The 23,064-nt window shown below is 39.8% G+C and overlaps 1 protein-coding gene across 2 annotated transcripts in view; it reads left to right on the forward strand.

The window, feature by feature from the left end:
* angpt2b (angiopoietin 2b) overlaps positions 1-22,643 on the forward strand; it is a 33,508-nt gene extending 10,865 nt beyond the window's left edge. The window contains exons 4-9 of one of the 2 annotated variants that reach the window (XM_032580188.1): positions 1,313-1,440; positions 1,781-1,905; positions 10,374-10,475; positions 14,791-14,957; positions 20,010-20,140; positions 20,391-22,643. In XM_032580188.1, coding sequence (XP_032436079.1) covers positions 1,313-1,440; positions 1,781-1,905; positions 10,374-10,475; positions 14,791-14,957; positions 20,010-20,140; positions 20,391-20,554 — 817 coding nt within the window. In that variant the 3' untranslated portion in view covers positions 20,555-22,643. Of the gene's footprint in view, positions 1-1,312; positions 1,534-1,780; positions 1,906-10,373; positions 10,476-14,790; positions 14,958-20,009; positions 20,141-20,390 lie in introns of both variants that reach the window. The other variant, XM_032580186.1, reaches the window with a different exon arrangement.
* The last annotated feature ends 421 nt before the right edge of the window (positions 22,644-23,064 follow it).

Raw genomic sequence — 23,064 nt, forward strand, 5'->3', positions numbered from 1 at the left:
ATATATATATATATATTTTTTACTCTTTGTATCTGCATGCTTATCATTCCATCCATCTGCTCCATGTAGCCAATGAGGATCAGGTGCCCTGTTAGACATTCCCTCTTGCATAACTACGCTGTGCCCTTTTATGCCTTGTCCTTCGCTGCAGGTGACATGGCACTGGTGTCTAAACAAATTAATCCATCTTTGGGAAATTAGTGGCAGAGGTGCCTTTGAAGTAAAAAACAAAAAAAAGAAAATAGGAGCAGCTATAATTGTTGAACGCTACCACTGCTGGGGCTTCAGGGCACAGTGGAAGTTTCTGAACTGCTGCCAAACTAAAAATGGGCACAGAAACATGTTTGTTTTCTTAGGCCCTACATATGAAATACTACTGGCAGGAAGCAGATCCCTCTACAGGGGGATGGAGAGCAGGCTGCTGGCAGTGTATGCTTTGCATATTAAAATAACAATAACAAATAGCAGAATATCACAAGCAGAAAATTCTAATAACTCAGGACGCAATCCAATCCTAAAAGGACGTGCTTTGCACTTCCAACTCCCCTTAACTGGTGAACAGCTGCGGTTCTGGTCTGCTTGCTGACTGATCCGCAAACTTGAACGCACATGGCACAACAGTGAACAATTTGTGAGGCTGCTTTACCGCTTTAATTGAGCATCTCCCCCCACAAAGCAAATATAAGTTAGGAGCGATGTAAAAATGGATTTGGATCGATCCGCCACCACCGCATACTGAGCGGCTGGGCTAAAAACGGGAGACTGTGGGTCCATCTGGAGAGTGTGCAGTCATTGTGTGTGAGGGAACATCGAAGTAGCTTGTTCAGTCTGGGTGGTTGGATTGTTTCAATAAATAACTTTTGCGGAGTCATTAGTCAGAGCCATAAAGATCAGGCTGCGGGGATTTATGATCTTCATTTAGCTAGGGAGCGCCACTCCTGCAGACACAAAAACAGACTAAGACACACACACATACACACACAGACACGCGCACGCATACACATGTGCTGTCAGGCTGGTGCGTTCGGGCCATGATTGAGCATTTTAGCATGCCGAGCCATCTGCGAGCACCGCTGTGGTACAGGTGTTTATATGATGTTAGCCCAGCGAGATGGTCGTGCTGATGTCTATTAGTCATCCTCATGTAAATGTGTAACTTTGTGCAATATCAGCTTTGAAAGGTAAATGACAAATGGATTGATTATGCACCTGTGCTGCGCACATTTTTATTATTCATCGCAATTTGCATTTTATGAGGACACTTTGCAAAATTGGCCTACTTCTTCATCCTCTTCTTTTTCTTCTTCTTTAGCTTTCTAGAACAGAGGCTCTTAGCGCTGGAGGCGCGGTATGGGAAGGAGCTGCAGGACTTGCAGGGTGAAAAGCAGCAGCTTCAAGATGTTCTGGAGAGGCAAAGTCGCCTGGTCAGCCAGCTCGAGGGTGAGCTCGGAAGCTCAACGCTCAACAGCACCACACTGCAGAGGCAGACAGACACTGTCGAGCAGCTGCTGACAAGAGTCAGACAATGCAATGGTGAGGCTCTGTGGCTTTACTATGTTTGGGTCAGCACGTTATTCTCCCGTAAAACAGACACAGTAAACAATAGATGCAAATGTATGAGAGAGGAGTGATTCCACATAGGCAATGTAGGAACGGTAATTCCGACTTCAACAGCTTTAAGTAGTAGAGTTCACACACTGTGTGAAAATAATAATAATAATAATTAAAAAAAAAACCTTAAGTCATCATTGTGTCAACATGTGCTTCTGTGTTTCTGCAGAAATCTCCAACTTGCCCAAAAAGGAGAGACGCGCTTTCGGGGACTGTGCAGAGATTCTCCGATCTGGGGCAAAGGAGAGCGGAATATACAGAATACGACTGCACAACTCCACCCAGGACGTAAAGGTAGAGATGTCTTCATCCTTCAAACCATAAACTATGTTATGCTACCTGCACATGACGTCAGAAGCGTGCTTAACTAACTGTTTTCCTTAGGGGGGCCAGGCAGAGGCACGAACTGTAGAAATTGAAATTTCATCTAAATGCATTGCTGTCTTAGATTACAACAAGCAGTGTGGGTCAAAACCTGAGTAACAAAACTATTTATCCAAACAAAACACAGGGATCTGTTCAGCATGCAAAAACCACGCAGTAGATTTGTTTGTTACAGTGGCCTAAGAATTTTTCTAGTCACACGATTAGCCTGTTTTGTCTAGCTTATATACAACTCTATTTTTAGCATCGCTAAGCTAACTCTATTCAACTTACTTGTCAACATAAAGGCTAAAAATTATTGAACCATTACAGACCACAAATTGCAAACAACTGCAATTTTTCTCCTTTTATGAAGAGCTTTATTCATGCAGTAGTCTGAGGCAGCATCTCTTATTATCAAACTAGAGATGAAAATTAGGAACTTGGTTGTAGTCTCACGAATTTACGTGTAAGATAATATGTGATACCCCAATATGAAATTTTTTTTAACAATGAACCAAAACAAATATATACACATATTAATGGTGGTTGTAAAACAACAAAACAAAACATTTCTGTCATCTACTGACATCACTGATCGATGTATGGCATGATATGAACAAACTTATTGACAGTCGTGGTGGGAGTGTCTAGGCAGGTTGGCCAATCAGATTTCAAGTGAATCCAGTGCAAACTCTTGTGCATCCAGATTTTCTCAACTACATTTGATTTTTCAATGGAGTAACCCAAAGAGGTGTCTAATTGTAAAGTGGAAGGTAACAGATACATGATTTTTAAATGTTTTACAAATAAAATCCAACAAGTGGATTCAGCCCACCTGACAATGCACAAACTGACTAAAATCTAGAGCAATCAGCCCCCTTAAAAGTAACTGTTTGACATTACAGTTAACAGTCGTGCACTCCATAAATCTAAGCATCATGATAGAGCAGCTAGAGGAAAACCGATGTTGACAGAAAGCTGTGAGAAGTCAGTTTGCCGGAGGCTCTTGTGGGGAACACAGCAAACGTGGATGATGGAGCTCAGGTCAGATCAACCCAATATTTAACTTCCCAACATACATGCAAAAGATTATGTGCAATGAATAACTAAATCAATATTTTTGTAAGGCACTATATATGCAACAACTAAAAGAAGAAGACTTTATGACATAAATATTACTGGAACTTCTATGGTTTCTCTTTTTTGCCACAAGTTTAAACAACTTTACAAATGAGAGAACATAAAAAAAACACATAGGAAGGTGTATCAGATGCATTTCTTTCTAAATCTTTGGAAGAATCGTTGCACAAAGATTTCATCATAAGTTTTTGTTTTAGTCCTAGTCATTTGTCTTCAATCTCATTGTGCTCTGTGAAAAGCTTTGAAAGTGACAGGTGCATTTTTTTTTTACAGTCAGACCTAGAAGACATGGCTTCAGGGATAAAGGAGTTCAAAGTCATTGACCTTTTCCCACAAATATCACCTGACTAATAGTGACATGATTTTTTTATTTTTTTTCTCAAAAGACTATGTTCGTTTGCCTCTCGGTTTGCAACACTTCAACCAGTTTTATTTTTTACTTTAATTTCACAGGCCAGTAAGAAACAAACACACACGCATTGTATGGTGGAATTCAACCAGGTATCTAGGAGGAAATTCCTGGAAGGAAACAAAACCTAGCATGATTTCAAGGTAATTTGCCGAAGCTTTTGGGGCTGAGGTAAATAGAGATGCCACGCTGTGTTGCAGAGAGCAAAAATAATAAGCAACGAGAGTTTTATGCCCTGCTGGCGACATGGGCAGGGAGCGTGAGTGTGTGAGTGTGCTGTTGAATGCAAAGTTGGAGCATCCAAGGAGGTGCCTTCTGTGATCTGAGGGTGCTGGCTCGTGCTAAGTCAACCGTGGCATCCAGCGGCAGGCTATCATTTCAGTAAATCACATCCACCGGTCTTCAACTGGATTCTCTCCCTTAGAGCATAGCAGGGGGGTGGGAGCAAACAAACAAAAAAGGAAAAAAATAATGGCCACGAAACAGCTGTTTGTTATGCGTTGCTTTTAGTCTAGTTTACTGTTGGCACCTTGTCTCTCTGCCTGTGTTTTTCCCACCAAGTTCCTTCTCCTCGTTTCCTGTGGGCAACCAGGTGTTAGGCACTGGTGCCATGTGTTTCCTGCCAACTGGGGCCAGTGTGCGTTTTCCACTGATACAAGTAAGCACCCCCCTCCCACCACCGCTCCCTAAATCAAGGCTGCTTTCAATCTATGCCAATTCCAATTTTGTTCCAGGTCCAGTGGGCCTGGTGAGGTGGGTGGCTGTAAAAATTGGGGCAAAAACAAATTGGCCTATTTTCTAAGCAGTGAAGGGCGATTTTTCTCACTTTGACCAGAGACAAAAGGATTGCAAATGTAACATAAGCCTCATTCAGATGTGATTTGTATCAGAAAATGAAGTATTTATCATTTTGGTTCATTTTCCTAACCCATTGAGTTCAGTTCAGTCCAAAAATGTTTTGATTAATCCGAAACGGAAACTAAACTTTTATACAGCTTTCTTCAAAGAGTTTCTATAGATGATGATGGCTGTGGAAGGTTCTGGCAGGATTGGTTTGTTTTTAGCGCCATCTAACCTCTATGTCCCTGAAGGAGAAAGGATTCACCGAGCATGATGCTTCCACCACCGTGGTATCACAGTGAGCATTGTTGGTTTTGTGTAATGTGGACTGTTAGTTGTCCACCACATGCAGAGTTTAATTTTGGTCAGAACAGAAAACCTGCTTGTTCATGCTCTGGCCTCTACAGTATGTGGCTTGTGACAAGCCATAACTTCTTTGTCTTTGTTCTTTCATTTGAGGTGGCAAGAATGAGACCAACATTCTTTTCACCAGTACACTTTCATAGATTTGTCGTGTTGTCGTTGCAATTTGGGATGGTGGACTGAACTGTGTTATGTGGCATATGTAAAGATGTAATTTTATAACCTAATCTAGTTTAATCGTTTCCAGAACTTGATCCCTGACGTTTTGCCGTGTTCCTTGGTCTTAATCATGTTTGGTCGCTAATGTTCTTTTACAAATCTCTGAGGAATGTATTTTTACCAAGATTAAATGAGGGCTCCCACGTACTCGGGTGTACCTCACTCAACGGATGTCCTCTTGTACTTGAGGTGGACTCGTAGTGAACGTCTACCGGACACATTTGCGCCCACTTACGCATACTCCATGTTGCACATTAAGCTGCTTGGAAACAGTGTCCACATCCAACTGTTGTATATGCAACACTGAGCTAATACGGTTGAGAGTCAATGTTATCTTGTGCATCTGAAAGAACAGATGCGCTTCCCTCAGTACTTATATTGAGGAAACATAAATACTGTCCCTCTACCAGCATACTGAATTCCCCTTCTTTATTACTAGTAGAGTTTAATCATTTTATGTTTTGGCTTCTTGTCTTTTGTTTTTTCTAAAGCTAAAAGACAAATTATCTCTTACTCCTCATCCATTGACTCCATGGCTGAAATTGTGGGAAAAGAAGGAATTTGTCATAAGAACTGTAAAAAAAATCATAGTGCATAGCACAGCCAAGTATGTAGGAGCATCTACAAACAAGTGGAGTCTTACTTAATTATGAGATAAGCAACTGGTTGCACTGGATTTTATTCACTTAAACCAAGTTAAGTACCTATACCTATCCATAATTGTCTGCATTTGTATTGTTTAAACAAAGGAATACATGCATCCATTTCTTTTTAAACCTTTCTATTTTGTATTTGTCTAACACACTCAAGTATAGCACATTGTGGTTCATATTTAAAATACACTGCCTGGCCAAAAAAAAGTCGCCACCTGGATTTAACTAAGCAAATAGGTACAAGCCTCCTATTGGATAAGTACTGCATAGGCGATTATCTTTCAGCTGGCAACAAGTTATTTAACCCCAGCTGATGCAATGAGTAACTCCTCATTTCTTAAACAACCATGGCAAAAGACACATCCTGTGGTCGTGGAAAAGACGTTAGTCTGTTTAAGAAGGGTCAAATCATTGGCATGCATCAAGCAGAGAAAACATCTAAGGAGATTGCAGGAACTACTAGAATTGGGTTAAGAACTGTCCAACGCATCATTAAAAACTGGAAGGATGGCGGGGAACCATCGTCTTCCAGGAAGAAATGTGGTCGGAAAAAAATCCTGAATGATCGTGATCGGCGATTACTTAAACGTTTGGTCAAATCAAATCGAAGAAAAACAACAGCAGAACTCAGGAGTATGTTTAATTGTGAACGCAAAAGCATTTCCACACGCACAATGCGAAGGGAACTCAAGGGGTTGGGATTGAACAGCTGTGTAGCCGTAAGAAAACCTCTAATCAGTAAGGCTAACCAGAAAAAAAGGCTTCAGTTTGCTAGGGAGCATAAAGATTGGACTCTGGAGGAATGGAAGAGGGTCATGTGGTCTGATGAGTCCAGATTTACCCTGTTCCAGAGTGATGGGTGCATCAGGGTAAGAAGAGAGGCAGGTGAAGTGATGCACCCATCATGCCTAGTGCCTACTGTACAAGCCTGTGGGGGCAGTGCTATGATCTGGGGTTGCTGCAGTTGGTCAGGTCTAGGTTCAGCAACATTGTGTGCCCAAAGAATGAGGTCAGCTGACTACCTGAATATACTGAATGACCAGGTTATTCCATCAATGGATTTTGTCTTCCCAAATGGAACGGGCATATTCCAAGATGACAATGCCAGGATTCATCGGGCTCACATTGTGAAAGAGTGGTTCAGGGAGCATGAGACATCTTTTTCACACATGGATTGGCCACCACAGAGTCCAGACCTTAACCCCATTGAGAATCTTTGGGATGTGCTGGAGAAGGCTTTGCGCAGTGGTCAGACTCTCCCATCATCAATACAAGATCTTGGTGAAAGATTAATGCAACACTGGATGGAAATAAATCTTGTGACACTGCAGAAGCTTATTGAAACAATGCCACAGTGAATGCGGGCTGTAATCAAAGCTAAAGGCGGTCCAACAAAATATTAGAGAGTGTGACCATTTTTTGGTGGCGACTTTTTTTTGGCCAGGCAGTGTATGAAAAAGTTAGAAGACTTTTGCACAGCAATGTGCTTCCTGTATATAACTGGTAATTGCACATAAGTGGTACAATAGCTTGTGGAACAGTGTGCATAAAGCATAGCAGACAGAAGATATATTTTTAATGTTTAATGACACTGCAATGTAATTACATCAGTTAAGAATGCTCAGTTAAAACAAGTCAGGCACTTTAACTTCCAACTTGACAGAAAAAAACCGTAATGTTTTTATGAACATGCACTTCATGTAGGTGTTCATACAGAAGGCTGTCAGGATATCTAAAAAGTACGGTCATAATTCAGAATTCTCTGTTCATGTTTAAAAAAGTTGTCAAAAAAAAATCCATTTTGTTATTTGGTCATTTTATTTTGAAAGTCATACAAACACAGGTTCATATTTTGATAATGCAACCTGTCTACTCTCATGTCAGATTTCAACCTTGATTTGAATAAGAACAAAATCCACGTCTCTTTCATCAACAGTAATCAGCATTCCAGATTGTGGAGACTTTTTTTTTTCTCCAAGTCACCATTGCTGCTGACAGTTTTTTTGACCTGAAGTGACAACATGGTACAAAAATCCAAATAAAGTGCTCAGAAACAAAACAAAAAACACTTTCCAAGTATGGTGATTTAATTATATAAGTTTAACCAAGACTGATCCAAGTAACAAAAAGCATTTAATCTTCCACCCACTGGGGAAACTCACTCCGTCATCTCATTACCAGCACAGGAGGCTGGAAGGCAGCCAGCTAAACACCTCAAATGTCTGAAACAAGTCTAGATTTCCAAATCTGTCACCAGATGAATAAGTACAATTTATTTATAGTTTTCCTTGCAAACATCTCCATCTGGCAGAACGTGTCGCCAAGAAAGAAAGAAAACACGGCTGTAACCAAAAACGCCCCCTCAACCAACCTTTCTCCCTCGACCCCCTCATCCACACCACCAGCCCCACTCCTGGGATACATGAACAAACTGGGATGTCAGTTTTTCCACCCCACCTGGGTTATATCATGGTGCAGCACCCTGAAAAGGAGGGATAACCCCCCTCATTTTCCTCAAGCTTTTATGGAAGTCTTCAAATAACAGACAGGCTACGGTGTGTTTCATTTCATCACGGCATTATTTTCCTCTCATTAGTGAGTCTTCTGAGTGACTGCGTGACTAGACTAGTCTAGCATAGTCAAAAATACATTCAAATCACTAGGGGTGTCTGACAAAAAAATATTCCTAGCTCTTAAAATGTAAAACTTTATATAGTGGTTGGACTCCATTTTAATTTTTTTTTTTTTTTATTTACATTTTTTGATTAAAATTTGTATTTAATTAAAGGGTCTGTAATTAATAAATTGCTTTTTTTTTTTTTTTTTCCTTCTCCGAAGAGTTTTTGCGGCGCTAGTGGCTTGTATTTTTTCGACAGTAGGCAGACAGGAAGGAGGGTGAGGAAGACATGCGGCAAAGGTCGTCAGGACCGGGAGTCGAACCCACGACGTCCGCGTCGAGGACTAAGGCCTCCAAACGTGGGGCGTGCTAACCCCCTGCGCCACCACAGCACGCCCCCAAAAAATTGCATTTTAAGTGAAAACTGTGCATTGACAAAATGAGCAGCATTTTCTACTCAAAAACTCCTTTTGCTGCTAAATTATGGAATAAATACGCGTATGAGTTCACCAACAAAGATTTTCATTGCTTTTAATCGGATATTTAAGTTATTCAACCATCAGATTGGTGCAAAGTGCTATTATACCCATTCAGCTTTCAAGAGTTTCAGAGACTGCTCATCATTCGTGGAACTTCTTTGAAACAATATGTCTTTACAAATGTGGACAGTGGACGCTAACATTAGCATTACAGACATTTGTGCTGCTACAACAGGCTTGAAAGGTGTCGGTAATAGGGTAACTATTTTTAGCACAATTTGCATGCCACTATTTTCTCTTCCAGAATCCCATTAGATTGTTTTTGAAGAAAAAATGAACCCCAATTGGACTAAGAAAAGCAGCTTTGTTATTTATCGCTGCTGTTGCCGGACGTCACCTGTGCGTCAGATTTACAAGCGTACCAGAAACACAACACGGAGGATCTGATTCTGAGACTGTATGTGAAAAAGAACAATGCAGTTAAGTTAAAATCTTTAACGAGCTAAAGTTTTGGCCCTAATTATATAACATTTGCCATATTCAAAAAGTAGTGCGTAACTGTTGATGAGAACAGACAACACATAATTTCCTGACAAAAATCATCAATATATAGCTACATTTCTATTCTGACCCCTTTTACTCTGCTACATTCAGAAAAAATCCAGCTGAGTCAATTGTTCTCAGGAGTCAGGTAATTATTAAATACAGTGCATTAATCAGAGAAGCAGCCAAGAGGTCCGTAGTGAAACGTATCAGTGGCATCATGCGTTGGGAATGCCACATTTAAGCAGAGAAATAGGTTGGTCAGAGTTAATAAGACAGATGGAGCAAAAAACAGGGCAATTAAGAAAATCTACCAAAGTTACAACTAAATGATTTAAACCAAAACATTATAATTTGTTAGAATGGCCTAATTCCAGAGCAAAAGCCAACTGAGAATCTGTGCCAAGATTTTAAGGTTTGATGTGCAAATCTAGTTTAGACAAACTCCAAAGGATCTTCACATAACAGTAGTTCAGTTTTTACCCAGGTGGGCTCAATACAAATGTACTCCACACTTTCAAGATAGCTTTTGTAAAATAAAAAAGGCACATAAAAGAGTAATACTTTACTATTTTGCAATACTGTCTGCTAGTCATTGTGACAAATTGTGAAAAATATGAGGGTTCTAAATTAGTTTTCACAGCATTGTTCACGTCAAACAGTACCATTATGCCAAAAGACTAGCAGTATTAGATTTTTGACACTCAGCAGAAAGTTGGTTAAAATAATAACATAAAAAATCTCTACTCTGTAACACGTCTGTCGAACACCAAAGAACAGTCTGTAAAAACAGTGTCTTTCGGATGGTAAAGAGCCACGTTGTGCAGTTAGCAGCTGGTGGACTACAATGGAATGAGTCTCACCATCTGGTTTGAGACAGAACAGACTACGGATCAGTGTTCAGGGTCCTCAGAAAGGAACGAAAATGATTCAGGCAAATGTGCGTGCTAGGATAAAATAACTTGTCAGCCGGTTCTTGCTGCCCAAGGTCTCTCGGTTGAGACATCGCAGGGACAAAATGTGTCACTTTTCAAAGGAAACTTTTCGACGTACTGCTGCAGCTTATTTATTGTACCAGGACTAAAAGATCAGACCTAGTTTTAATTGTTTTTTTGTTGTTGTTTTTTTCTCAGGTGTACTGCGACATGAAGACCAGAGGTGGCGGGTGGACGGTGCTGCAGCATCGAAGGAACGGCTCAGTCGACTTCCACCGCAGCTGGAACGACTACAAAATGGTACGTGTTCACGCAAGGCATCAAGGGTGCACCGCTATCATAAGGTCATGTGGACCCTGCTGCTGCAGGCCTGCACAGGAGGTTTCAATAACTGTCCATGGGTGGTTTGGCATGAGAAGGCGTGGGAGAGCGGCTATCCTGTGATCCCAGGTGACCTGTGGTTGTTGTATTTGGCTGCCCTCGTGTTCCCTATCACCCCCCATGTTATTGCACCTGCTCTCGTTCCCTCTCTCTATGTCAACCCCCATGAACACGCACACACACACACACATCGCTCATACACAAACCACCAATGTTTTCCAACGCCGACTCTCAGGACACTATTATTTGTATCGGTCCTCAAGCTTGCTAAAGTTTTCCTGCAAAACAGTCTAAAGTGCGCACAAGAGACCTCAAAGTAGTCCTGGTGTTTTGGCTCTGTCAGGCATGTTTTCACACTTATGGCTTTTGTTTTGGCCAGAGCTTAAATTATGCTTTACTAGATGTGAATACAATGCTTTCCCCCCCCCAAATGGAACGTGTAGTCGTTTTGCTCAAGGAAAGCAGCATGCAGTCCGCTCTGACTGTTAAATTACACACAGAAGAAATGAGCGATGCAGGTTTTGTGGGGTTTTGACTGGATGTGGTGTTATGTGTCTGATCGGCACCAACAAATCAACTGCAAACCCAAAGAGTGAAGCTCACAGAAATAATAGCTGAGAAAAAAAAAAAAGACTTGAAAACTTCTTTTAGGGACAATATTTTTACAAGTGGATGATAAACATTTGACTCCAGCTGGGGGCGTGGGAGCCCTGGGGCCCCCGTTGATGGCAGATAATGTATGCAATAAAACGCTATGCTGCTTTAGACTTTGCTCCATTTTCTCAGAAGCTGTGGTCAGACTTGGTCAAATGTTGCACCCCGGGGTTCTAGTACGGTGATAAATGCTTCACACCTCTTTGCACTACATCTTCTCACAGTCAAGAGCAACAACTAAGACAAAGTGTGACAGCCAGACTTGTAGTTCCAAGAATTAGTCCTAACCCAATAAACTTTGTACTTTTCAGAGACAGATGTTGGTTATTTAACATTTTACACTTGCAGCACAAGTGCAAAGAGCTAGTATATTTTCAAAACCCAACACATCACCCACAAAACATGTCAATTTAAGCACTTATGATAGACAATGCAGAACACTTAAGAAGGATGTGGGAAACCAACATATAGCTAATTATTGTATTTATTAGGGGTGTGCCAAAAAATTTATTTGCATAAGAATTGCGATTCTCTCTTACTACAATTCAGAATCAATATAAAATATCCCAAAATCATAAATAAAAGACAGAGAGATTGAACCTGCGCCTGTGTTTTCTTTTTCAAACTCCGGGGAAGACAGACTTTGGCATGAGCCTTGCCATTTGAAAGGTATGCAAAATGAAGATTAAGGGCTTCAGGAGCCCCACAAATGCACAGAGCCAAGCTACAGTGAACTAACGGTACACCACGGCGTTCCATAAAGAGCTCTGTGCGGTGTAACTTGTCCGGAGCTTGTGGGCGCGCTTTACGCTCAGACAGCAGTGTTGATACTTCGCTTCAACTATGACGTGAATACTTTTGAGGAATGTTTAACTTTCATTTGTACGATTGTATGATTCTTCACTAAATAACTACAATGACTCTCCAGTAGCTAAAAACTCCTGGATGGAAATTGCAATGTCGTTGTCCATGAAATAGGCTATCTGCAAAAATGTGGGTCAGCCTCTCTGAGTCCACTCCGTAAAAGTAAAACCGAGGATTCAGGCAGAGGAAACACTTTGTCTTCATTTGTCAGTCCGCCTTGCAGAACTGACGATATTGTATCATATGGATTCTTTGCACACTTATAGATTGAAGCAAAACACATTATGAATAACTCCTGAATAAAATCCCAGCCCAAAAAAAATAAAAAATCAGAATTGAATTTAATCATGAGATAGTAAGAGATTCCCACTCCTAATATTTAATAATTATCATCTTCCATATAACCATATCACTTTTCAAAAATGCTATGGTGAATTTCTTTCCACTTTTATTAACAAGACTGCTTTAGCTCGTTAATTTATCTATAGTCGCCTTATTGTTCCACAAAGTTTATGTCTGGACTTTACCCTCACAACACCTCCTGCCCTTCTGCTAGCCGTTCTGCTGCTGATTTGCTGATGGCTTTGGGATTATTATCCAGTTTGTCTGATCCATTTGCAGTCAGGCTTCAGCTGTCAGACAGATGGCCCCATATTTGACAGCGAAATGCTTTGGTAGATAGAGGAGTTCATGTCCAACTCAGTGACTGCAAGGTGTCAGGGTCTTGTGGTCTCAAAACAAGCCGTCCGGCCTGCCTCCCCTGCTGCGCTTGACAGTTGGTATGAGGTGTTAGTGCTGAAATATTGTTTGGCTTTTGCCAAATGCACTCCAGCGAAACGTCTCTACTTTTTGGCTCATCTGTCCAAAGGACATTCTTCCAGAAGTCTTGCGGTTTGCTCAGATGTAACTCAGCAAACTCGCGCTGCATTGTTTTATTTTTAAATAAAACACTTTCTACTGGCATCCTTTTTAAACAAGCAGTAGCTATCCAAACCTTTTTTCTTTCCTTTTTTCAGGACACTCTCCGAACTTTGCAATTCAGCCTGATACCTGAGACTGAATTTTGATTCTGAAATTCGGCTCTTGGGCTTTTGATTGAGCATTGGTTTCTCTGATCTTGGTGTAATTTTGCCAGCACGCCCTAGTCTGTGTCTACAGTGTTTTAACATTCTTCACTTTGTTTTCTCACATCAATCACTGTTTATACTTTAAGGCAGCAATAATTGCCTCTCAAAGATCGCTCATGATGCCCCCAACCACCTCACCCACCTCTGCTTCTTTGGCAGGCTCGCACTTTTTTTATCACTCAAAGGTATTTTGATGTACAGCACATAACTGTGACTTAGTTTAAGAGCGTTAAACTTTTTTTTTTACACTCATCCCTCTATCTTCAATGTACAGAGCACAAAGTAAATAAAGCTCTGTTTTCTTTTTTCCTTCAGCAAATCAATTCAATTTCCTCCTGTTTGTTTCACAAAAGTTGCACTAATGACCCGAAAACGACGTCACTTAATCTCATGCAGCACAATGCAGACATTCTGCCCGCAGCTCCAAACAGAACGGCTTCAAGAATTCATTCACCTCGACTGAAGTAACAGGGGAGTGGATTTAGTTTTATTATTACTATTATTTTATCACTTGGGGGCATTTGACCGTATGCAGATCATTGAACTCTTAATTCTGAAATAGATTATTACGTACAAAACATAAATAAAGTGATTGATGCTATTTGTACCTGGTAACCCTGAAAATGTTACTTCCTTTATCCCAACACATTGTACCTTACACACTACAGGGCTTCATAGATGAAACAAAACTTTGCTACACAAAATCTACTTCATTTCTGTTTGTCATCATTTTGTCAATAATTTCTATTTATCTACAGTTTACGGCATGATAGGCTCTCAAAAATACTTAGGGGTGCACCAATACATCAGCCCTGATTGCCTTGATGTTGGGAGATTGGCCATTAGACAATACATGCTTTATTACAGTATTTGTGAGGGAGTTACATCTGTAATATTTTTTCTTTAGTGTGTGAAAATGTGTTAAAATGTGCACTTAAATAGCGATATTGTAAAAAATATAAAAAATTAGATGGAGCAATGTGATGTTTGGTGTTTAAGTCCTAAGTGAGGTTTTTCAATGTCTCAGGTTCAAATCTTGTAGTAGAACTGAACTGGTAGGAAATATGATTCTTATATTTGCTAAAATAAGCATTTCAATAAAGAGGCCTTAGCCAGACGATATTTTTTTAGTAATTTGTCCCAAAATCGTTCTCAAATGTAAACATTACCTATGTTTTGTTGAATTCATTAATCATTTTTTGCTTCCTTTGCCAAACTTTTGGATAACTTACATCCATGTCAATTCCTCAGTTCCAAAGTGCGTGGATTATTTCTCAAAACTAGTGGTTACTTTAGCTTTTATTTTATTTAAGCTGTGCAGATGGACCACTGATATGACGCAAAGGTAAATCCATGTCTCCGCTGACTGTTCTCTAGCTTTTTGGAGTGGAGTGTTTTACATCCCAGATGCAGTCAACTGTCTTAACACATCAAAATGATAGATGTGCCTGCCCAAAGTGAGCTCCATTTTCATATTAACTCCAAAAAATACTTGGCAGACAGCTGGAAAAACCATTCCCTTTTGTTAAAAAATGTTTGTTTTTTTTTTCAGTTGTTTTTTTTCCCCCCCGTCTTTGTGTTGAATCCAGGGCTTTGGAGAGCCATCAGGGGAACACTGGCTGGGAAACGATATCATTCACAAGCTGACCAGCTCACAGGAATACAGTCTGCACATCCAGCTCCGAGACAGAGAGGGGAACGAAGCCTACTCACATTACGACCGCTTTTACATAGACAAAGAAGTCAACAACTACAGGTAATATCACATCATATCGCCTTTTAGAGAATTTTTAAATTTTTTTACATTTTGGCTTAGTCAATGTATTCTTTTTTTTTTTTTTTTTTGGTTGACCATAAGGTTAAAAACAAAGTGAATTATTTTGTGCAATGGAGTTCCATTCAAAAATGCTGAGGCAACACTTTGTAAAACCACTTTTCATCTTCCCATTTACTCCTATAAACACAACCATTCTCCTATATAGAGCCCTGCTGTCGCTAATGAAGAAAAGTGTCACCATAACATAATCATTGCCACCTTTATATTTCACTTCAGCGACTATAAGATCAGTGTAGCATGCAATGCTAATTTTTTTTTTTGCCAGATAGCGTTTTACATGTGTTGGTAAACTGTACTTTCTTCCACAATCCTATTGCGTCAATCTGGAAAACTCAGAACATCTGATTTAAGATTTTAAAATGATATCAGACAGTCAAAAATGTAAATATATGTCAAAATTCGGGCATTTTGAAGACTAAAATGGAAAAAAAATTAAGAGTACAAATAAGAATGATTACAAAATAAAATTTTTCCATAAAACTATGAAACTAATATTTAGTCGGTACTGCAAATTATACTGTATGTTAGAACAGGGTGAAGTACTTCCAGTGTCAAGCGACTCAGCAGAGTCAGCAGGTAGAAAACTACTTTAGAAAAAAAAGAAAAACTTGTACACAAACAAGAAGTCTTAATTTAGTTTCTGTATCATATGCATTTTTTTTCTTCGTTCAGGGAAGAAATTTAACTCAAGTAAAAGAAGCGACAATATCTAAAAGAATATTACTCAAGTAAAAGTAAAAAGTATGGTATAGTGAAACAACTAAACAAAAAAGGTTGCGCAAGTAAAGTAACTGAGTAAATGTAACCATTTACTACCCACCTCTCGATTGGGGATTATATATTAATAGTTGTCCTGTCAACAATTATCCCATCTAGGTTTGGGCCTCCTGATATGGAGGCCCAAACCTCTGCAGCCTCCAGATTTGGGTTTACAGTCTTGGTTGCTATTTTCCAGCCCTGATTTACTAATAAGGTGAATTCTGGAGCCACATGGTTGCACTAGAGTACATAAAGCGTTGTCAGAGTAAACTGGACTGAATAAAGTCCAGATTTTTTGTAATAATTTGAAAACAAAAAAACACACTTCCCTTCCATTTCATGAATGTGCACCACTTTGTGCCGACTTGTCAAATAAGATGAAAATAAAAAGCACTGAAGTTGGTGAATGACATCTGACTTGAACGGGGTCGTCACGAGGGTCTGTCTTCACATAAATCAGGATTTACAGATATGACTTATAATGACTTGCTAAGCGGAGGTCGTGCAATGACTTCACAGCTGCTCCGGCTGCCCCTGAAATTCCCCACGGGGAGCCACATCCCTCCCCGCGGCCCGCGCCCCACCCCCACCCCCACCGGTGTTTAACTGTAAACCTCAGCTGTAGCTGCCACTGCCAGGAAGTGACAAGTTAAACAAAGCTCCCCCGGTAACCGTCCGGTCGCCAACATTATTATGTTTGGTTGTGCCGAGGCGATTCGTCTTCTGGAAGGAAAGTAAAATTTAATATATAGTCTGGGACTTAGTGAGTGTTTATAGAGGCTGATGATCTGAGGGATGACAAATCACGATCACATGTAGGAGTAGGCTTTGAAAATCCTTGATAGTGCAGCAAATTGCTTTTCCCCGAGTTTCTTCCACATAATTAGCGCAATAAAACAGAGTGTTTCACCACTTCGCTTCAGGCTGCTCCGTGTGAGACAGTGCACCTGAATGTGTGTAATCACCCCTCTTCGCCCTGCTACTGCTGAGATCGCATTCTCTTTAACTCCTACCAGCTTTATGTGCGCGCTGGAAAATGCCGATTTGACCCCATGGGTTTGTATTATTACTCCCGAGCCACTGATCCGGGTGCTCCGCAGGGAGACGGCGGCAGAAATTCTGGTTCCCAGCTGGATCCAGTGCACTCCCCGGAGCAGTGTGGCGCTTTTCACCTAGAACTCAGTTAACAAGATTCATACATAAATCATTGGGATGGCAGAAAACCTCCTCCTTTGAGGTTGCTAAAAATATCTGTCCTTATAGTGAAGAAAGTGGTGGACATTCCGGTAATCCCGTTCTTTGTCACTATGCCTTTAATATAAAAAAGAGCTCTACCTTGTTCTGCAGATTTAGTAGAATAGCTCAAGCTAATAGGAATGTTTTCTAAAAGGGTTATAAGAGCTGGAAGCCTCCATCATCAACATGGTGCTGTGGAAAAAAAGAGCTCCCCTCCCCTACAGTTTTATTTAGTTTGTCCACATGTCCACCAACATGTCTGAAAATACGAACAGCTAAAAAAAAAAAAAAAAAAACAACAAACATCATGCCCTGAGAGTTATTAAACATAAATGAAGAAAACATGGAACAGTGGTGAAGCTTCCCAGGAGTGAGCTAGCGAAACTCCTCCAAGACTTTATCAACAACTAATCAAAAGGATCCATCGCTTGCGTTAGCTGAAGTCGTGTTCATGATTCGATGATAAGGATGAGACCGGATTTCTTTTCTTTTTCAGCAGGACAACGTTTCAAATCACATCAACAAATTCCACCTCCAAGTGTCCTAAAAAACATTAGATTTTTGAGAGGCCTAGTCAAAGTCCAGGCTTATATCTCCCTCAGATCCTGTGAAGTTACATTAGACAATTCTTCAAAGAGGAGTGGACCAAAGTTTATTGACAGTGATGTAAAATACTCACTGACAGCCATCACAAACTCTTCTGCCGCTGTCAGGTTTTATACCTGTAGGACTGTTAGTTCTTCACACAAGGCCACTTTTATTTGGATACATTATTTTTGTTATTTTCTTAAGAAATGAAATCATACTTTGAAAACTGCACTTAGTTTTGTTGTGATATCATTGTGATTAAAAAGCAAAAAAATCTGTAAGGGGAGCAAATTCTTTTTCACATAAAAACACACTCGTGTTCCATATTCCAACAGGATATCATTTAGCCTCTAATTAGAAGTGTCCAATTTCCCCTCATGCCGCTAATCCATTACGAGGGGAAAAAAATAAATAAATCAACTATTTTTCATCCCCTGACAAAATTCCCAAATCCCTTTGCTATTCCGTCATCACTCCCCTCCCCGCTGCTGTCATTTCGAGCTTTGCTCTCGCATCCCGTCATGACGTGTTGTCCTGGCCTTTGAACCTACAAATTCGAGAGGAAGATTTTTCATTTAGTCATCACAGGCAGCGAGCCTCTGGGCGACAGAGCGGAGGAGCGGGGGGAGTGCGTGTAAGGGGACACACAGAAGAAGAGCTCTGCTCTAACTGGAACAGAAATACGAGGGCAGAGGCGAGACTGTGCGGCGGGACCGAACCCCTCAACCACCCTCTTCAAAGCAGCTCTGACTCACACTCAGGTGGACAAATAAAAGCGCACACATTCAATCAGCCCATGCTTTGTGAGAGGAGAGCGACTGGAACTTGGGCAGGAACTCTTCTCCCTTCTCCCTTTTTATTTATTTTTTATTTTTTTCTTCAAACCGGGTTGTTTCTCAAAGCACGGCATGGAAGGAAAATAATGAGATTTCTTTCGCTTCGTTTTCACACTGATGTTTAGCAACAATGTGAACCTGAGGCTCAGACATCCTACAGTGGCTTTCAAGAGAATATAACCTAGCTTTTTTTTTTTTTTTTTTTTGCAGGGTTGTTCTGCATTATCACCGTCTGTGTTGAAGAGTGTTGAGTTTGGATTTATTATGGTGCAAAGTAGACAGGATCCAAAATAAGACCTCTTTACTTTGATACTAAATGCTAAAAAAAAAAGCACAGCCACATCAAAAGCAATTATATTAAACTCTGTTTAAACTGCTTTTTTTTCTTGTCTTTTTTCCAAATTAAATCGTCGAGTCATATTTTTCCCCCCCAGGCACTGACAAATCAAACAAAGACAAAACAATAAAAATAGATCAAAAGACCCTCTGGATACACATCATCCATTCAGTATCCTGTTGTACAAAAGAACAACAAACATTGACGGCGATATCAGCTTACTTACTGTTGCTCTAAGAAGTACACACACTGATAAAATTTTTGGGATGTAAAATGATGCGATCATAATTAATCATTTCAAAAGGTTTCCACTTTACTAAAACATAATGTCCTGAAAGCTGAAAACTGAGTAGAAATATAAATAATAAGACCTCCATAAACCCCTTTCCGCAACTTCCAACTAAAGCTTTGCTAACGTATTTTTTAACGTCAGCTTCCAGTCCTGTTGTGATCTGTGAATCTGATTAACCACAGAAATAGCTCAGAGGATTTCTTCAAATAAAAGGTTGAGAGTTAAAGGCTCCAGGTGCTCTCTTTGTACAAATGTATCAGTCAGGAGAAGGGTACAAATAAATCTAAATATACATAATCTAGATGGCACCGTGATGACAATCAAAAAGATGAAGCAAAATACACATTTACACATTTTCGGAGAATTTAAAAAAAGATGAGAGGAAAAACTAGACAGTGAGGCCAAAAGCAGTATTTGAGGATTTATGCAAAATACTTGTTTTGTTCTACAAGTGACATAAATCATTATTATTCACATAACAAAGGAGAAGTTTATTCCGAAGAGTCATTCCCAGCATGGCTAAAATATTTTAAAATCCTATGGAAAGCCACATTAGGGTCTGCTAAAATTAAACATAAATTTCAGGTCACAGTTCCAAATGGTTTCACATTTGTTTCCATTTCAGATGGATACTGGATATTTGTCAAATTTGGTCACATTGTGGGGAAAAAAGTTTTTTTTCATGATCGATTATGGTCACTTTTTTAAACAAAACATTTCAATGAGTGCGTTTAAACTTCTGAGATCCGCTATGCCTACCAATGAGTGCTTTTGTTATGAATACACAGCTTATGGTGCAACTCGGTGTCACTTTCACTTCCCAACAAGCTGTCCAACATTGACTCGTTGTAGAGTACTCCAACCTGACTGCGCTGTTTACAAAAGTTTCTTTTGTTTTTTTTGTTTTCTTCCACTCTTTCTAGCCTTCATGCCGACGGATTCAGCGGCACCGCCGGCAAAACCAGCAGTCTCACCCACACTGGGAGCCAGTTCAGCACCAAGGACAGAGACAACGACCGCTGCACGTGCAAGTGCGCTCAACTCGCCTCGGGAGGTGCGAGCCGTCAATCGTCCGCTCCATTCGCCCGCCCCCGTCTCAGTCCGTCTCTATTTTACAACCTGTCCTGTTGAACATTTTTATTTGTCCTCTTGTAAATGTCCCGTGGAGCTTTTTATTTTCCCTTTGCTCCGGTGTAAAGTTACTGCTGACTTATAGCTGTACATTTACGTGTTCGATTTCATGAGCTGAAATTTGACTGATTGTGACTTTCTCCTTGAACTCTCTGGAATTGTCCCTCTTGCAGGATGGTGGTTCGACGCCTGCGGCCCATCCAACCTGAATGGCATATATTACCCCGTTTCATCCAATGTACTCCGCTTTAATGGCATTAAGTGGTACTACTGGAAGGGTCCAAATCTGCTGGCTACCATGACAACCATGATGGTGCGCCCTGCTGACTTCAGATGAAATTGCCGTGTAGCTCGATGGATCGTTGGGAACTTAATGTTGCAGATGAATGTAATTAATCAACCAACGGCAATGAATAAAAAATATATCGGGCCAAGAAGTCTTCCAACTTAGACCACCATACAGTTTGTTCATACGCTGAAAAGGGACTCATACAGGTGTTTCTGAAAGAATCATTCTTCTGTCACCACATTGGACGTTTAGTAAAGATCTTCAAGAGCAACACCTCTGTTGTTTCAGACATGTCATGTTAGACTTTTGCTTTCACTTTACAAACGAGTGGAGTAGATTTATGCACTTAAACTTGGTTAAATTTAGGAATTAAAACAATATATACGACTAGGAAATGTAAAAATAATAATAATAATAAGAAAACCTTTTTTATAGACAGGATTGATAAATCTTTTCAATAATGTGTGGCACTGTAACCAAAATACTTGGAGGAAATGCAGCAAGCATGTTGAAATGCTACAGTGATAAAGAATGTTGTGTAATGGAGTACTGCAAATAGGCCCATTGGTTAGGTTTTGAAGTAAAAATCACCTGGTTTTACAAGTGTAATTGTAAAATAAGATACATTTAATTGCAACATAAAATGCCCAGTCACCAAACTGCTTGCTTATGTTTAGGATCTGATGGGTTTTTATCATTTGAAATGTTTCCGACACCTGGAAAACATTGCAAAGGAGTTCAGGGATTACATATTTTGTCTAATGTAGTGTTGTGAGCAAAACAAATGGTTATGATTGTGGATTGAAAATAAAGTAGAGGAATAACAGTGGTTAAAATGAAAGCAGAAATAGAGAGAGGTATTTTTCCATGACGTTAAATAGTGTGGCCAAAATTTCTGGTAAGATTTAGGAGTTCAAATAACTTGGTTAGCCATATGAAACAGTGTAAATATTGTGAACGCTGTTGTGAGCAAAACAGTAAAGTTTAGGAACTAAAATACGGTTCTCAAGGTAACCCTCAGAGTGTAAAGATTGAGATATGGTGGTTTGTACACTGTACAGCACTTTGACTAAAATAAAAAAAATAATAATTTTGAATAAAAAGAATTAAACAGATTATTAATGAATACAAAGATGAAGTATTTCATGTAATGTACGAAAATATGAGGAAAATACTTGCTTAATTTTAAGAACCAAAAGAACCTAATATTTTGGAGAAAACAGTCCAAGTCTTTGGAGCGACATTGATCGTGTTTTGTGTTTGTGGAGTCCAAGCAACATGTTTAGATGTTGTAAATATTTTGTAAATATTTCTTAAAGAATGCATATGGTGTCATGCAGTGTATTTTGAAGTAAGTGTTTGGTGCAGGAAACAAATTGAGCTTGATTAGATGTTCAAAAGGATTGCTTTTTGGACTTAATACTTCAAAAAGTTACAACCATGTGACAGTAGGACATAAAACAGGTTGACAAGGTACATTTTGGCAAAAGGTAAGATGACTAAGACAGCTTACTAGAAAGAACGTGTTCATGTGTCACGCTAAGTGGGGAAAATAACCAAATCGCTAACTCACAAAGATATGCTGTTGGAGTGAAAAGTGAAATTTACAGGATTTCATATTCTGAACTTTCTGTACAATTAAATTTAGGTATGAGAAATTACTAGACACATGGATCTTGTTATCCCACTCAGAGCAACAGTGATTTTATCCTGCTGCTTTCGAATGCAATCAATAACTTGCCTCCTAAAATACCTTCAGGGTGAAGCTCTTTGAAAGTTTTAAGGCAGCAAAGTTTTATTGAATGCTTTGCGACAGTTTTTTCAGCAACTCAATGGAAATGTATTCCAGCTTGCAGTTCAGCGGTTTAGCGTTGTTCATAACAAACCCATAAAGAATGACAACTATAACCGGCTTTGCCCCTTTACTCAATCACCCAAAGGGTTTTTTTCTTTTCAATAAAATATATCTAACTCATTCAACATACACACCTCTCATAAAACTTTATTTGTTGGATTTGTTCTGCTCATAAAAGCACATCATTCGCTTTTGCTGGTGGGATTTACTGTGTAGAAGGAATCATTTGTAAAAAATAAATAAATAAATAAATAAATAAATAAATAAATAAAAACAAAACCATCTGGAAACAAGAATGTGAATTTAATTTTGATTTTTGATGAAACTATATAATAAAAAAAAAAAAGATCAGATGCGTTGTTTGTTGCCACCCACAGCGTCAGGTGTTTGTTTTCACGTTAACTACATCAACTTCCGCGAGCCACATGAGCCGCAACGGCGAAGTCAAACGAGGGCTGCTTTGCCGCACTGATCTGATGAATCATCCAATAACACTGATCCCTGTGGTGGCCCATTAGAAAGCGGATGGGTTGCACCTCGGCTCACTGTAACTTGCATCTGCCAGCGTGCACTGGGGGGGGGGGGGGGGGGGCGCAGCCGCTGCTAAGTGGAGAATGACTCATGAGGATGTCGGACGGCCGTAGCTACAATATGGGATAACGTCTGAGCTTCATTCACTGAGCACAAGACAAAGCACGAGATC

This window comes from Xiphophorus hellerii, chromosome 13 (genome assembly GCF_003331165.1).
Source record: "Xiphophorus hellerii strain 12219 chromosome 13, Xiphophorus_hellerii-4.1, whole genome shotgun sequence".
In the NCBI taxonomy this organism is placed as follows: Eukaryota; Metazoa; Chordata; class Actinopteri; order Cyprinodontiformes; family Poeciliidae; genus Xiphophorus; species Xiphophorus hellerii.